The sequence below is a fragment of the Tetrao urogallus genome (assembly GCF_951394365.1).
Source record: "Tetrao urogallus genome assembly, chromosome: 20".
NCBI classification, from domain to species: Eukaryota; Metazoa; Chordata; class Aves; order Galliformes; family Phasianidae; genus Tetrao; species Tetrao urogallus.
The window spans coordinates 10,066,049-10,083,172 of record NC_136833.1 but is presented as its reverse complement, the minus strand read 5'-3'; the positions used below and the strand labels follow the sequence as shown (position 1 = coordinate 10,083,172).

General features: G+C 37.5%; 1 protein-coding gene across 1 annotated transcript in view; it reads right to left on the bottom strand.

Moving 5' to 3' along the window:
* PITPNM3 (PITPNM family member 3) overlaps positions 1-17,124 on the bottom strand; it is a gene marked incomplete at both ends in the record, with an annotated part of 42,160 nt that overhangs the window by 11,832 nt on the left and 13,204 nt on the right. Inside the window, 5 exons of the mRNA XM_079545330.1 lie at positions 918-1,037; positions 2,223-2,427; positions 6,158-6,393; positions 8,939-9,015; positions 12,972-13,019. Coding sequence (XP_079401456.1) covers positions 918-1,037; positions 2,223-2,427; positions 6,158-6,393; positions 8,939-9,015; positions 12,972-13,019 — 686 coding nt within the window. The remainder of the gene's footprint in view (positions 1-917; positions 1,038-2,222; positions 2,428-6,157; positions 6,394-8,938; positions 9,016-12,971; positions 13,020-17,124) is intronic.

The window sequence follows — 17,124 nt, the reverse complement described above, 5'->3', positions numbered from 1 at the left end:
AAAAGGAGAAAAGTAGGAAAAAAAGAATGTAGGAAAACTGGAACAATAAGCAAGAGCAATGCAGTCAAAGAACCTGTCCTACATTCTGATCCCCATTCCCCCGTTTTTGGTGAGAAATGTAACTAAAGAGTCAAAAGATGAAAAAATTTAGCTAGCATCATAAAACCATCAAATAATACATTACAGGCACCTCATTCAGTATCAACATCACTCTTCCATATCCACTTAAGTCTAAAGTACATAAAATTAGTTGAACTCAAGCATTCCTTCTTAAGTGAAGAACACACAATGCAGCTTATATGACAGAAATGTTTACCAAAAAAAAAAAAAGAAAGAAAAAAAAAGTGCTTCTACTACCAAAAAAATATCTTCTGGATCACAGTGAGAATGAATTTCTCCTATTTCCAAATGTAGCACTCATTTAGAGACTTTGTTACTCTCACTGCCCTGTTCATTCAACCTCGGGTGACTTACATTCTTCACCAGAAAGTAGGCACATCTCTCACCAGTTAGCAGAACTTATTTATGAGCACATTTAATGTTAGAATACCCCTAGGCAGTAGTATAATTGATCCTATAGTGTCTGGAAAAAAAAAAGACTGGCAGAAACAGAACCCTGAGATTACTGGGAGGATACATCTACACCTACAGTTAAGATGACACCCAGTAATCCTACTTTAAAGATTTACTAATAAAGCCTTCACTACTGATGATGTATCATAAAACTGAAGCTGCAGACTTAATTTTCAGACAGCAATTTTTTGAGATATGAGCAAAATCCCATGCCATCATTATTATTTATCAAATCCTTAAATTTTTTGTGGTTTAATATGGACCTGAATTTCTTAGTTTCCCTCTAGGGAATGAATCTATATATAGGGAATGAACTTCAGCTGAGTAGATTTTTTTCTCTTCACCTGGATGCTGCTGATGCTTCCTCTCCTGCTACTGTTCTGACTCTCATCAGTTCTGTTAGTATTATAGCAAATGGCATCAAACCCCAAAATGCCTCCAATGCAGTCACCAATGAGACACACCTGAAGGAGTAAAAAAATAGTGAATTAGTGAAATGTAGCAAGTATTTTAGAAGAAACAAAAACCGTCACAGACCTGCAGAAACATACCCTAGTCATTTTAAACCCTTGTTCTTTTTTTCTTTTTAATACCTTGCTTCCTACTGCAGTTGAAGTGTGCAGTCACTTTTTTCCACTTCCTCTTATTTACAGACATATGCCCCATGCCACGAATATCCATCCCAGTGACTGTTTTGATAATCATAGAATTGCTGTAAATGGACCACAGAATTCTTCACTACACTGTACACCAAATGCAATTTTTTCTTCCCCCTTGTGAAAACAGGAAGTCATGGTACTTTAGGGAAATGAATGTTTCCAGCTATCTAAAGGGCCCTATAATAAAACATCAATAACTCACACAGAGTAGCAGTAACATATTTACTCTGAAGTAGGTAAGTACTATTTCTTTCTAGTCTAGAGATGGAGAAGCAGGAATAATAATAATAACTGTGACATGTCAGCTGGAAGAATTCAACAGGTGACTTCCCTGAGGAGTGGACCATACCAGAAAAATCAAATGAGTATACCAGAGCTACATGGGAAATCTGCAAAAGAGTCAGCAACTGAGTATTTATCTTTTGAGTTTCTCTGCTGTCAAATGCTTTATTACTACTGTGATGGAGGCAAAAAAGAAGCAATAAATTTTGGATTCTTTTTGCTGTCAGGGATGTGCTGATGACCCAACTCTTCAGCTATGGAAGGTGTGTGACAAACTCAGAAACACAGATTAGCAGCAGTTGTTTTGGGCTCGCAGACTTGTCCATTGTATAGTTATTATAGTTATTATATTAGTATAATACGCTCTTAAGACACAACTAAGGCTCCTGTATACTATCAGAGTTCATAGCAATAATTACTAAGAGCTTAGGTGTCAAAAGGCTTGTGGGAGAAGGTATAGTATTTTCTACCGACTGAATAAATCCAGGTTAGATTCAGCACAGGATTCCAGAAGGGTCTTCCTCATGCTGAGTACTGAGAGAGCATTTTGTATAAATAATCCCAAGCTAATGTTCATGCACCAAATTTACAGTATTGTTCTCTCACACTCATAACTTAAAACCATGAACGCATACTAGAAACAACTTAACAAGAAATATACTTGCTCCAAACGAATTTTTCTTTTATGTAAGAAAATAATAGTCCTACCTGCCCGTTAAACCCAACTCCATCTGTAGATTTGAGAAAGTCATTGTAAACTTGGTTTGCTCTACTGATCACCATGGCAACTGCGTCCTGGTACTGAGGGGATGAAACAGCCAGCAAGGGCAAAGCAGCCAGCGGAATGTGGTCTTCACTGCTGCTGAGACAGCTTTCATCATAGCTGTAAGGATTTAGGCTAAAGTAGAACATGCTATCGTCAAGAAAAACGCAAAAAGCAGCACATAGCATTAGCAAATGAATAGTTACTAACAGAAATAGGCTGAGCTCTTGCAATTCACTATGAAAGCACAAAAAGGACCATTTGATCACAACACTCAACAGTTAAAAATCAAGGAGTTACAGCTTTATGAGACTAAGACAACCCTAGAACACATTCCTGAAATTAAATACACAAGGTGAATTTTTTCCACCTTATTTTTACCCATACAAGTGGACATAACTTAAGAGAATAAACTGATTATTCCCTTTCAGCCTTTTTCCCTCCCATATACTAACTTACTATATTAAAGAGTGGGATTCAGAAACTACAACAGAATGTTATTTCCTAGAACAGCAAATAGAAACATTATTCAAAAGCATATAAAAACATTTTTCCAAATGTTCCATCCCTTCAAAAAGATGGAACAAAGTTGCACTGCCTCCAAAATTATATGCAATTGTTTTCTCAGAAAAACGTTTCAAAAAGGAGGTTTAACAGCTAAAAATGTAAGCTTAAATTTGACAGCATGGCATTCTAGTTTGGATGTGTGCTCTGCAAATTTTTCAGTAAATTCCATTCATATCTTGACTGATAGATGAATGGAGAAAACAATTCAGAGAACCAAAGGTGCAGGTCACATAACTTGTGCCAAGGCAAACAGATGGTTGCTCTACGTTGGCATGCGCTATGCTGACACATTCATAAAATTGAGTATACACTCAAATCAAACATGAAATTTTATACTGCTGCTTAATCTGGCTCACACTTGATAAAATATTTCAGTAATTTAAAACACACTTCCTTCTCCACAGTTTGCTAAGTGGGATGTTTACCACAACTTTACATTCCACAACTGCTTCCTGGAGTTCTGACTGTAAAAGCTGCTGGTGTGAAGCTACAGCAATGTGAGAGCAGGGAATCACTTCTCCTTTTGTCAGCTCCAAACAGATAAACCACAAAAGCAGCTCTGTGCAAGAACATATCAAGGCAGTACCAATCACATGTCAGCACCAGGAATGATTCCACTGGACATTCAAATATTCAGCTTAGCTATTTTCAATTGGGCTGAGTACTGTATAATGCAACAAGAGAGAATCAAAAAAACAAAGAAAAAGCAGGAGGGAGTCTTTTCATTTGGGGTGCCAGCACACTCTTCCTTCCTTCTACTCTACCAGCTCTTCTTGCAGTCAATCAAGCCCCGTGGGCTATGCTTTATGAGACACCTAGGAGATGCTACTGATCTGGCTCCATAAATAGCCCATTTAAAGTGGGATCCTTCAAAAGCCTTTCGATGCTTCAACTCTCCTTCTTCTGCTGGTTCGCTTTCTTTACAGGGTAGCTACTTGGACACACACTTATACTTCTTTCCTGGCTGTTTCAGTGTATTCCCTCTTGATGTGAACACTGTTGCAACTTCCAGCAGTCTGGTTTGCCCTTAGTCATCCCTTCCTACTATAAGCCCGTCACAGCTTTGAGTCCAACCAGTATTTCGGAACTTTAATGTATACTCTAATCCCTCCATTCCACTGCTGTCACCTAGATAGCAGGCATCACTGTTCTCACATCTAAAGGTCCCAAATGTGATTTTAAAAAACTCATATCCTCTTCTGTGAGGTTTTCTGCTCCACAAAAAGTTCAAATGTAAGCTCAGGTGTTATACTGCAACAGAGGCCATAAAACAGACCATCATTTAAAGGAAGTCTCAGGGAAAAAAAAAAAAGAAAAAAAAAAAACCCCAAAACAATAGAAGTTTCTCTCCGCTTAGGGGAAAAAAAAAAAAAAAAAAAAAAAAATCAAGCAAGTCCGAATCTCTCCTCCCCATCACCAGAGTTGCTCTTGGTTTACAGTCACAGAAGACTTGAATCAGGCCCAAGAACACATTTCTTTCTCCTTTCTCTATCATGCAGAAAAGATGAGTACACATCTCTTTAAAATATTTATATCAAGGAAAATGTCACCAAGGAAATACACGTTACCTGAAAAGGTTCTCTCATTTAAGGGGTGAATTTCAGGACTGAAAAGAAGAAAAGAGGGCACAGACAACCAGCCCACTAGAAAATTCAATTTTGTATTTTAAATTCAGCTCACCAAGACCACAGAAATAAATAAAAACAGTGAAGAGATTTTTAATATTTTAATTGTCATGTTACAGAATATTCTGCATGAGCTCAGTTAAAATACCGGTTGGACTAGTACCAGCACCACAGCACAATCAGAACTACTGCTACCCAAGTTGATAAAATATTATTGGTTACCATTATGAGGATGTAGAAGCCAGTTATAACAGCACTCGGAGGAAAACCTGCTCAGGAACTAAGTGTGCCAGTAATGCTGCACGGAAAATTTTTTACTATGGGGAAAAAATGTAAAATTAAGCTGGTTACTCTGCTGCTGCTATAGCTCTCCTTTCTACATGAATCTTATAAATGTAACATCCTCTGAACATACAGGCTAAGATCAGCTGCTGTCCCATGTTAACAACCTGACAAAGAGAAACATCTTAACCATGGTACTCTCTTATACCCATATTCCTTAAATTTTCCACATATATTCTAGGCTACAGGTACAATTCAAAGACAGCATAAATATTCCTATTTCTTCCTCAGGCTTTGTGCTAGGCTTTTGGTTAATGACTGAAAAAAAATATCTCTTTGTATTATTTTAACCTTGTATCTCTTCCAACTTCAAGAAGTGAGGCACTGACGGACCAATTTACTCATTCAAGGTCATGCAGGAAATCTACTGCAGACTAAGGAATACTACTCTTATTTCCTGACTTCCATGTTAAGATTATATCTAAAAAGTCATACCTCCTCTCCAGGAGCTGCTGCTACATGTCATTTTTCAATTCTCACAGCAACGTCATTACGAGTGCATATCTGAAATTTTTACTGTCGTATATATAATGATTGTTAAAATTAGTAATAACAACAGTTTTTCACTGTGAGGGTACCTTTCATACAAGCATGCAAAGGAACTTCAAAACATACTACTGATGCACAGTTAAGAGTTATGTTCTTGCTCTGGGCACAGTAAATACCAAACTAAGTAGGTCTCTAAGCTGCTAATTACCCTTTCTCTGAAATTACATTCAGAATTTCCTACTGACTTGTTTTTGCATTGAAATATTATCACAGCATACTACACAGCAATAATTATCAACTACAGAGCTGACTTGCTGCAAGAAATGTGATCTGATGAACAACCTCTTTGGTTTGTTCAGCCCAGAGAAGAGGAGGCTAAGGGGGGCTCTCATAGCAGCCTGCAGCTTCTCACAGGAGAGCAAAGAAGCAGGCATTGCCCTCTGGTGACAGCAAAAGGGCCAAAGGGAACAGAATGGAGTTCTGCCAGGCGGGGGTTAGGAAAAGGGTTCTGCACTAGAGGGTGTTGGGTATGGAACAGGCTCCCCAGGGCCGCGGATGTGGCCCCAAGCTGCCAGAACTTTAGGAGCATGCAGATACTGCTCTCAGATATAACTAAATCTCAAATGTACTGTGAACTGAAGCCTTCAATAGCCAAAGGTATTGTTTCTTACAGATGCATTCTCTGTAACTCATTCAAGAGTATACTGCACTCACATACTGCATTCTTAATGGCAACAAATGAATACCACAGAACTACAGGACTTCAAAGAGTGGTAGCTCCTATTGGAAATGAACATGTCAAAAGCCTTTCAAAACCACACTGCAAAGCCAAATAATATAAAGCAAAATCAGCTTACTTGGAAACAAGAGAGAAGGCTGCTGAACAGATTGCTGGGCAGGGAACAAGTCTGATTAAGATGTGGCCCAAAGCAGCAGGGAAATGGTCTTGTGTCACCTTCTCAAAGACAGAACAGAAGGTGTTGATGTCTGCCAGCTTGCTGCTTTGATCCTCTCCCCCATTGTCTAAGATATTCCCTCCATGTAGGATCAGAATTAGCACACGAGTTTTGCATTTCTGGTGTTGAACTACTTCCTATGAGAAAAACAGGAAATAAGAAAGTAGGGAGCCTTTTTACAAAAAGCGTTGGTATATTTAGGGTAAATGTTCACAAGCACTGATTTCTTTTTTTCCCATTCCCACTGCGATCATTTGTGTTACCTGACTTTGGGAGGGGGTGGGGGATGGCATTTAATTCAAGTATATCTGAATCAGGTAGAGCACACTAAGCTCTGCCGTAAAGCCCTTGCAGCTCAGATTTAGGTGTTGGACTAACAAAAATTATAAACAACTTTGTACACGTCAAAAGCTATTGGAAATATATCCACACTGGAGAAGACGTCAAACATTCACAGACAGCCTAAGTCTCTAGGTATTGTGAACTGGGATGCTGCAAATTTGGAAAGGTTTATCTCAAATAATCATGGGATCTGAAAAGAAAAACAAATGAGAACATTTCTGGTTATTTTCATTTCTGCCAATAAAAGCATCAAGCAAAAGAAGGTGATAGAGTTTTGACAACAGCAGCCTCTTGAAATTGACAAAATATTAAAATGAAAAAGTGGGGTTAACTTACCCAGACATTTACTGAAAGAGTAAAAATTGTACTGGAGCTGACAGCCATAAATCTCATAAATAAATTTATGAGCACGTGAATGCATGCATACACAGACAACAATCTACCATGGAAGGTGAAGTGATGTGGTCTGCAGAAAAAACAAGATGTTATCTACTTGAAACTGGAACAACGTTTTGCAAGTTTCACAGATGCACTTCTATTTTCCCCTTCTGTAGACTCAACACATTCACTCAAAGGACAACTTACTAAATACATTAAAAGATCAGGAAAATTAGGTGATTTACTGAGAAAGCAGTTGAAATATAACAAGACGTTATACTGTGAAATAAACTCCATTTATTTCCAGCAAGGTCTTTTAAATTAATTTATATTATTTTATATTCTACTACAACCTGATCATAATCTAATACGTCTGTATCTTTATCTGCTGTGCTCAGATGATGTCTCTTCTCTTTTTCATTCCTTTACCAGTTTATCTAAACTGCAAGACATTTAAGGCAAAAGTCAGTTTGATTCATATCACAGCGCCTTCTAAAAACAGGCATTCAAACATGCCACAATTCATATATATATCCCTCAGGAATGCAACTCTCAGCACGGTATTATGTTTTTGTGAGGAAACTGACCAATATTATGACAACTGTGTCCATTTCTGGGCTCTCCAGCTCAAGAAAGACATGGAACTGCTAGTGAGAATCCAGCAGAGGGCAGCAGAGATGGTTGGGGCCTGAAGCACCTTTCTTAACAGGAAAGGCTGAGAGCCCTGCGGCTGTTCAGCCTAGAAACGGGAAGGCTGAGAGGGGATCTGATCAGTGTTTATCAAAATCAAAAGGGCAGGGGTCAGAAGGGAGAAACTAACAAAGTAACTGCACAAACACACAGTTCAGCCCGTAGTTTAGGAGGATATGCGAGGTGGGAGGAGAGGAAGAAGAGGCACATGTTGGGGTGGAAACACTGACACAGATAAGGAAAAAAGATGTAGTTCAGCATACAGAATAGTGACAGAGAAATGGTTGAAAGAGAGAATCATAAGCTGTTCCACACAGCCATTATCTCTGTTTAGCCTACATTTTTTAGTCTCCAACAACATTTACTCATTTTAAGTCTCATAGTCATCTCCTGAAGGCGTGTTTTCTGCCTTTTAAGCTTTGGATATGCATGTAAGTAGAATGAGTATTTTTAAGGTTCCACTTTTTCCTGCTCTAAGTTACAAATTCTGACTCCATTTACTCCCAATCCAGTCATTCAAAGAGAAATTTAATTCCCTTTAAAAAGCTAAGAGTTCTTTCTAAAGCCAACACAAGATTGTAAACAAGTAGCGCTGCTGAAAGGTTGGTGTAACCAAAAGCTTCGAAACAGAGAGAAAAACTCAGGTAAGTCAGTACTGCTCAAGTCGCTGTTACTAGAAGTGCCTCAGCTAACTGCATTTAACAGGTATCCTTTACAGAAGGAATCAAAGGGAGTGAAAATAATTTGCCTCTAAGGAACAGCCCAGGCATGTCTAAGGAAAGGGGCTCAAGGACCAACTCAAAGGGCATCTGAAGTGAAAGACTATCATAATTTCCAGGGAGCTTTAGGACTGGGATTCCTCAAAAACAAAAAAGTAGGCATTTCTGTTTTCTGTTTACATGGGAACGGATGACCTTAAACAGTCAACTGGAAGGACTAGAACTAGTTTCGATTCTTTGCATCTTCTAAAGAAGTAACTCTGTTACTATCAATTTCAGACTGCTGCTGAACCTTCTCAAAATATGCATTTGCACTGGAACACTATGGATACATAACAATTTCTCAAGAGACATAGGGTCATATTTTCACCCAAATTAATTATGCAATATTTTAAAAACTTGGCTTGATTTTTTTGTGATTGCATGTGCACTTACTTGAACAAAAAGAACATTAAGCCACCAAAGAAGCTTATAATTCCATAATGCAATATGACAGTATTTCCACATGTCTGCACCCTGGAAATCAGCACAGTTTGTTTTGGGAAACACTCACCTCACTGTCCTCATGTATTTCAATACTGCCTTGTGCAGGTAACCTTTGTTTTCTTAATGAGGCATGATATAATTCACCTGAAAGGAAGAGAGACATAACTGAGTATATAAATATTTGGGTGCCTCATCTTTCACAGACATCTGTGGAGTTAAGATACAGTTATGGTTTCAAGACAGAAAGATTCACATTCTGTGGACAAACAGAACAACAAAGTTCTTTGCAGTCCTGTGTAATACAGAGTCCTCTATTCCTAACAGCAACATCTGTAACAAGATTCTCTGTAACAAGATTCAAGTTGTTATGCAAAGGTATACTGTATCAGCACAGGTACTGTTAGTCATCTGTGCCTTTCTGGAACAGGCTGAAATGATGGACTCTGCAGTATTACTTTGTCTAAACATAAATACTGTCAGGTAATGAGAAGGAGCAGAAACTAGAATAAGTTCATTATAAGAAGTATGACATGGTAAAAACTATAGGGTTTTTTTTTGCTTAAAAGTAAACAATTACAAACTAGAAGTGCTAAGTTGTCTTAAGATTATACCTGTTGTTCCTGTATGTCAGTGGAATTTACACAGTAATTAAATATTGCACTATTTCACTAAAGGGCAATTACTTCAACTGAAGTCTGGAAGATTAGTTCTTTGAGAGGTTAACCCTTCTACAGACAGTGATGAAATCCCAAATGAGATGAGAATCTTCCCATCTCTGTTAACACCTTCTCCCTTACAAGTGGGAAGGAGGCTATGAGTGCACGCTGACAGCTTCCTGAATTGAAACAGACTTTTTTCTCTATTTCCTGCAGCATGTCTGAAGAAAACAAAATGCATCATATAATGCTACAGACAACTCGGCTTACATTTTCTTTTGGAGTACTGAACTCATACCATGTTTGTTACTCCATTTGAGACACGTTTATAGACAGTCTGCCAGACTCTAGAAGAATAGACTAGTTAAGCAGGGTCTGGTCAGGCTATCCTAAAAGCACTGAACTTAGTCCAAAACAAACTTCAAATACTCTTAACTTCTGCATTAGAATTGAGAGCTAATTCCATAGCCAGTCTTACAAATATCATTCCTTATATCCATCAAACAATATGGCCACGTTTCTCCATATTTAAAAACAAATTGATTATTCTTGCCTTTCTGGCAGGCAAAGATTTAAAGGATTAGTCATTTAATATTTGTGTAAAACAAAACATAACACCATCACTAAACAACACCCACACAAGAAACACCCACAACAAACAGCAAAAACACAAACCCATAAAGCCTTAACTTTCAACCAAATGCAATCACACTATTGAACTCTCTGAAAACTGGTCTCTGCAGTTTAAAGATGCTTCTAACTGAAAGTGGCGTTTCCAAAAGCTTGGCCAGCAGACCCACTTTTCTTTTAGTTGCATACAGGAAGAACGTCAGTTTTCTAGCAACTTAGCTCACAACAGAACCAATACCATACAAACATGAATTCTGGGTCCTGAAGAAGGGTTATTCTAGACTACGAGGAAACATCTTACAGTGAACTATAATATTTATCCTCAACAGAGTACTCAAGAAATCCAGGACTCACCAAATGCTCAGAAACCTTCACTGCTACCTTTCTCCACAGCGCACCACACTAGGCAAAATGCTTTCTGGAATTACTTATACCCTGTTCCTTTGAAAATCCCATTCTAAAAATACATCTTTAGAAAGCAAAGAGAGTGGTCTGCTTTTTTCTTAATGCACTGGATGCCAGGTTGAATGATAATTCGCTCCTGGCCTCACATGCGTGGGAAAAAAAAAAAAAAAAAGTCATAGATAACTGGATTTTAAAAACCAGGAATTGTGATATACTGGGCTTCTTTTCAAAGAAGCACGCGTGTGTGTGTGTGTTTGTGTGTGTGTCTGTGTGTCAGGGGATCAATATGTGCCTCCATTTCACATTTCAGTTTTGCTAATTGTATGTTTGGAAGATAACCAGATTTGGGGACTAGATTCAGCTTTACTGTTTTGGTTAAATACCAGACACTGAAGTAATGGGGACCTCCTCCATAATGAAGATAATATAATGAATCAGACTACTCAACAGCTGAAGCTCTGTCCAAGAACATGCATCATGACGTACTGCAGAAGAACGCTGAAATTTCATTAGACAGCAAAACAAACTGATCAAGAGATTGCATATTTTATTATTTATTGGAAGGGCTTTAATGAGGTAAAATACTAATAAGGCTTGTCTGACCAAACCTCTCTGATGATGTTACCAACATTTTACAAATTTTTCCAGTAGTCTTGATTCATACTGTCATTAGACCAAATTATGCTAATTGTGTCATTATGTAAATTACAGTAGGGAAAAAAAAACAGTATTCAAATCCTATAGTAAAAAAACAGTGGTTGTAACAGATTACATTCTAATACCTAGTAATATAGTCAGGAAAGTTCAGGATGAAATAAGAAAAAAAACATTTGAAAAGTAGTTATTTAACTTGCAAATTCACCAACTAGAAAGACACTATGGCTTCTCAAAATCTGGCACAAGAAGATACAGGAACAGGAGAACCATCTGAAACCTGATTCCTCAGGACAGTCAGCTCTCATACAGGCATCTAAATAAACTAATCAACAGTGAGCAGTCAGTAGTAATGGCTAGTCCCCACTGCTATCCTTACGTTTAAGTTTTTAAAACTAACCAAGCCCCAAACATATTGAGAACTTGGAAAAATCCAGCCTTTCTATTGTGTCTTTCTGGGAACAGAACTCTTGAAAACCCAGATCTAGACACAGCTGCTGAGCCATCCTACACAGCTCTAGCTCATATTACTGAGAAGATTCTTCTGGGGAATACTGAAGAATTCTTCATGCTCCTGAGTGAATGTGTCCTAATAGCACTCCACTGGTTTCCTGCAGGCTACAAGTAGGAATGAAAAGTCATTGTCTTTTTCTAAACACTTACTTGACCCAGCCAGCATGCCAGGTTGTAAGGTCACAATCAATTACCCTGCTAGTATACAAAGACATTTCTCTAGAAGTTCAAATAATCTTTACAGATTATCTTACTCTCATCTCTACAGACATGAGTATCTTTTTCGGAGGTAATCTGAGATTAATTCACTTAGCACAAACCTTAATACCTTCCACTCCCACTGCAAAACACTCTGCCTGTGAGGGAACAGACTTGAAGGTACAGCAGCAGCAATTTAAACAAAACGGAACAAAACGAAACAACAAAGATTGAGAAACAAAACTGCTGAATCACAAAACTACCTTGCACATAGAACTCCACAGGGGACAAAAAGAAAAATGAATGGACTGCATATGAGAAATTTAAGCTAGAGCACATTACTATACTCCTAAAGATAAGCCACTTTAGGACAAACTAATGAAACAATTAAATAATGATCTGCCGGCTAGGATATAAAGCTCAGTTCAAATTTGCGCCTTAGTGTGTGCTTCTTCTATATCATATATTATCACACTTCTCTATGCCCTTTCTTTAGCTATGCAGGTGGATTCTAGAAAATGGCTGTATTACAAGGTTATGCAGGTAATCTATCAGTGAATTTCTGGATTTGCAGGATTAGCACAAGAACAAGCTTAATGCAGAAAAGAAAAAATATGAACAAAAAACCCGGTCATGTGTTTTCCCTGTGGGAACTCCATTTAGTATTTTACAGTAATGCTTCATGCTGCTCAAAACGCCCTCCTAGAGAACACTTCCTGCTTCACCTAGCAACATACTACATTACTAGGCTGTTTTGCACTTCTTATTAAAAAAAAAATTAAAAATTTTAAAAAAAGCATACAGTCTGTAAAGCGTAATGCATATTTAATGCACTAAGTCTTACAGGCACTTTTGGGGTACATTTTCATAAACCTCAGTAACAATAAAGAAATTACGCAAACACAGCCTTTGCCCTTTCATACTCCAAAAAATAACATTTGACGAAAGCACAGTAACACACTTTTGCTGATCAAAATTTATTACTATCTCTAGCTGTTAAGCAGCACTGAATACAACGAAAAATGAAAATAATGTTAGACTCACGTTGCTTTTCCTGTAGAAAGCCAGATGAACAAAACACAGATTCTTCACCTGTAAGAGGGAAAAAAGAAGGGAATGAAACAGGACTGATTTACATGAACATCAAGTTCCTTCCTTTTTCTAATATATTACAGTGAACAGTTTGCACATGACCACTATGCTGATTTTTAAAACATCCAATGGCTTCTTTGGAAAGAGCTTAGCAAAAGACACACTGGAGAATTACTCCCTAGTGAATACGAATCTTGGCTGTGTAACATGGTGTATTTGCTTAACATTCCAAAAACACTTTAAATAATGAGATGCAAAATACAGCCAATTCTTCACAGCCCATTATTTCACACAGCAAGTACACATATACAATCCATAGGCAAAATAATGTAAGCAAAGACAGCTAGAAATTCTAGATTTCCAAAGAAATTAACAGATCTCAAAACCACCTGATACTATATTTTAATTCTGAACTGTGACATTTTTAAATTTTCAGATGCCACAGTTAGACATCTCATTAAGTATGCCCCCCAAATGCTTGACACAAAGTTCTTTCAAGTACATAACTAAAATTTGATGTTATCTATTCTCACAAACATTCACAAAATGTTGTTCATAAGAAGGTAGATCCAGAGAAGTATGTTCTTTTAGCTTTCAGGTATCAGTTCCTGAAGTTCGGTTCTGGTCTCATTTCCTCCTTCTCCTCACAAGTACCAGTAACCTGTTTAGTATTCATCCCACAAATTTACAAGCAAATTTACAAGCATCTTTTTAAGTCTAGACCATTTAAGGAAAACAAACTAACAAACAACCTTTCCACCTTAACTAAGCGGAAAATGTTAATTCACAGCCAAGATAATACAGTAGTATTATTAGACTACTACAGTTCTGTTCAGTGTCTTGCAGAAACTGTGGCAAATTGCACAGACTGGCAACTGCCCCCCTCATCAGTCAGAAATGTGCTGTTTCACACACAAATTATGGTTGTTTTTTGTCTTACATTAGATGGAAAAAGGTAAGATCCAAAAGATATATGAGAGGCCATAAAATCATCACTCTGCAAGGCTTCTTTTTAAATGCAGAGTGTCATGGAGTTACCTCTAGATCTATCTGCCTCCGCAACAGGGGGACAGCAGGCCCACAGGCCCAAAAAGGGAAAAAGGGGAGGGGAAGGGAACAAAGAGAGAAAGAATATAAAAAAAAAAACAAAAACAACCAAACAACAGTGGCAATGATCTGAGGAGGAAAGTTAATTTACTAATCATAATAGCAGAAATACAAGTTAATTGGGATTGAAGCTACTAAACAAAATAAATGAGAGAGTGAGTGTCCAAAACTGAAGGCCTTACTCTAATGCTGAAGGCAGGTGGCTGGGGAGAACACAGCACACAGACGACCAACAAAAAGAAAGGGGCAGCCTCGTGACATGGGAACAGTTTATCTTTTCCCTCTAAATGGAAAATGGAAACAGAACAGTGAAAGTCTTCTGGGAGATGGAGTTCTTCTCTTCCTCTGAGAACCAGGTACCCAGAAATATCAGCAGTCCACAGAACTGGAACATTAGCTCTTAACATTAACTCCCAGTGCATTAAATGATGTTATAATGTGGAAAACTGATAACAAAAATCATAAAACTATGACATAGAGTTACACAGAACAGCTGTAGTGGTATGGAGCCACAGTGCACACTACAGTCTTTGGAGAACAATTCATAGTAAGTTTTAAGGAGAGAAGTACAGCATTTGTTATTAAAAAACAAACAACAACAAAAAAAAAAACCAGTAGGAATTGCATGGCTCAATTCTAGGTGGTGCAGAAAGGACAGGAGTACAGACGTAACATAACTTGTCCAACAGTAGCACCTCCCAGCTCCAAAGCACTACCTCACAACTACACTGGGTGGGAGAATTAATGTTTAGTCTAAGTCAACAATTCAAATAAGTCCTAAAAAGAGAGCAATATTACTATCAGCATTTTTTTTTGCAGATAATCAGTGCATTAAAAGATGGAAAGATCTCAGTAACCTGGTCTTGGGTGGTGATACCAGGACAGAGCTTTAATATATCAGGTATTAAAATTCCCAGTTGTGTAAGCTGACTGTGTCCATCTACTTTACTGGTTACCAGTAAGACAATCCCATCAGTCTGTACATGCAACACATGAAGCATGGGAAAAAAGAATTTCACGGGAATTCTATGGCTAATTACGTTTTAATCAACTAAAATCAGGTTTTAATCAACTAAAAAAATTATTTTCTAAGTTGCCTACCTGAGAATTCATCATAATCTATGACATTTTAATTGAATTATCTGGATTTACAGTGCATAACAGTAGCATATGACAGAATTGACTAAAGGCTTTTAAAATGTAAGTAGGGCTTATTAAATCAAGTTACCCCATCAAAGCTGTATTGCAGAAATAATTCCTTTGCTTGCTTATGTTATATTCTACAAAAACTATCACTAATGGCAACTTCTTCTTCTCCTTCCCTCTCCCTTCCACACCTGCCCCTGCATAAGATTTCCATATTGCAGAAAACAAAAAAAAAAAAAAAAAAGAAAGAAAAAGGAAAAAAAAAAAAAAGAAAGAAAGGCAGCATGCTCAAGTCCTTGCTAGAAATTTGGCAGAGCTGACCTTTAAAACTTGAGAAGTTAAACAATTAACATAGCTCTTGCTTATTCTGGCCTAAGCATAATTCTGTCTTTCAGAAAACACTAGTCCAATAAGTTTTAGTTTTAATTAGTCAGACTGCTGAGTATTAATATAAATTAAAAATTAACAACTATCATAATAAAAGTAAAAAAACCCCAATAAATTAGAAAATACATAGTAAAACATTAGAAAATAAAATTAATGATTAATTGCAGCTGCAGCATCGCTACATTTTCTTTTTCTTAGAGAAGAAGCAGCCTAGTAAACTAAAAAAGTGGTATGTAAGGGTTTACCACGATTTAGCAAGAACAGTGCTCTCATCAAAGCTAAGAGGAATATGACCACTTCCGTCAACAAAGCCAGATCACATAAAGAAAGAAGAGAAGCAGACAGGTCATTTCTGAAGAAAAGCAAAAGGTTGTCATTAAAACAAACATCATTTAAATACTCTGACAAGCACAACTGGTTGCATAATCTTTTGTCATGCCCTCTATCACAATTGCAAAAGTAACGATAGGAAAGCTAAGATTTAAAATGCTGGCAGCAAGGACAGAGTCACATTACCTAGTATGATGCACGGAAGTATAATTACAGTTAATGAGATTAAACTAACATGAAGGGAAGCATAGAGTATTAGAAAATACCTGCCAATAACCAGACCTGGCCATCAGGAAGGAAAACAATGTAAAAGGAATGACAGCAGATCTCTGTCGCTAGCAGTTCTTCCATTCCTGCAGCAAATTCAGTGCTTGGCCCTCTCTTTCTTAACAGGTAGCTTACCACATCCCTGTCAACTCACACTTCTCCTGTGAGCTGGCAATTTTTACAAACACTGTTTGTGAGAAAAACCGAGAGCAAAAAGTAAGCTTCCATTTAGTGAGAATTAGCTTTCATCTGCCTCAAAGCAGGCAACAGGGTTGGCCAGTAAGATTTTTGTGACTCGGGAGAGCAACATCTATGCTCACAGCAACAAAAATAGCCTTTGTAAGATTTCTTACAAAGTTCTTGCTGGTGTGAACTTGTGTAAAGCATTTCACAAACACAGTCTCCCTGTCAAAGAGTTTCCAGTCTAGAAAGGCCAAGTAGACCAACAGATAGGCAACCAGGGGAGAGAGAGCAACCCCACTATTCACAATTCATGTGACTTTATTTATTTTTTGTAATTTAAATCATGCTCAGGTTTAGTCTCAAATGTGTAAGCTTTGACCTCATAGTTAATACCAACCACATCAATGGAATTTTCCCCTACAATTTCACCTGCTGAAATGCCAGTACAAGCATAAATTGACCTATGAACTACTAACTTGGATTGAATGGCACACCTTTTCTGTAACAAATACTTGCCTGGTTTGCTAATTAAAATGTTTCATGATCTCATTTCTGACTATAAAGAAACTCCAGTAATGAAACATAACACATGCTGAATTCAAAGTATACAAAAAGTCTGCTGTATTTGCTGAGAATTCACCTCACTTTAACTGTACTGTGTCAACAGTACAAGGCTGTGCTGTCG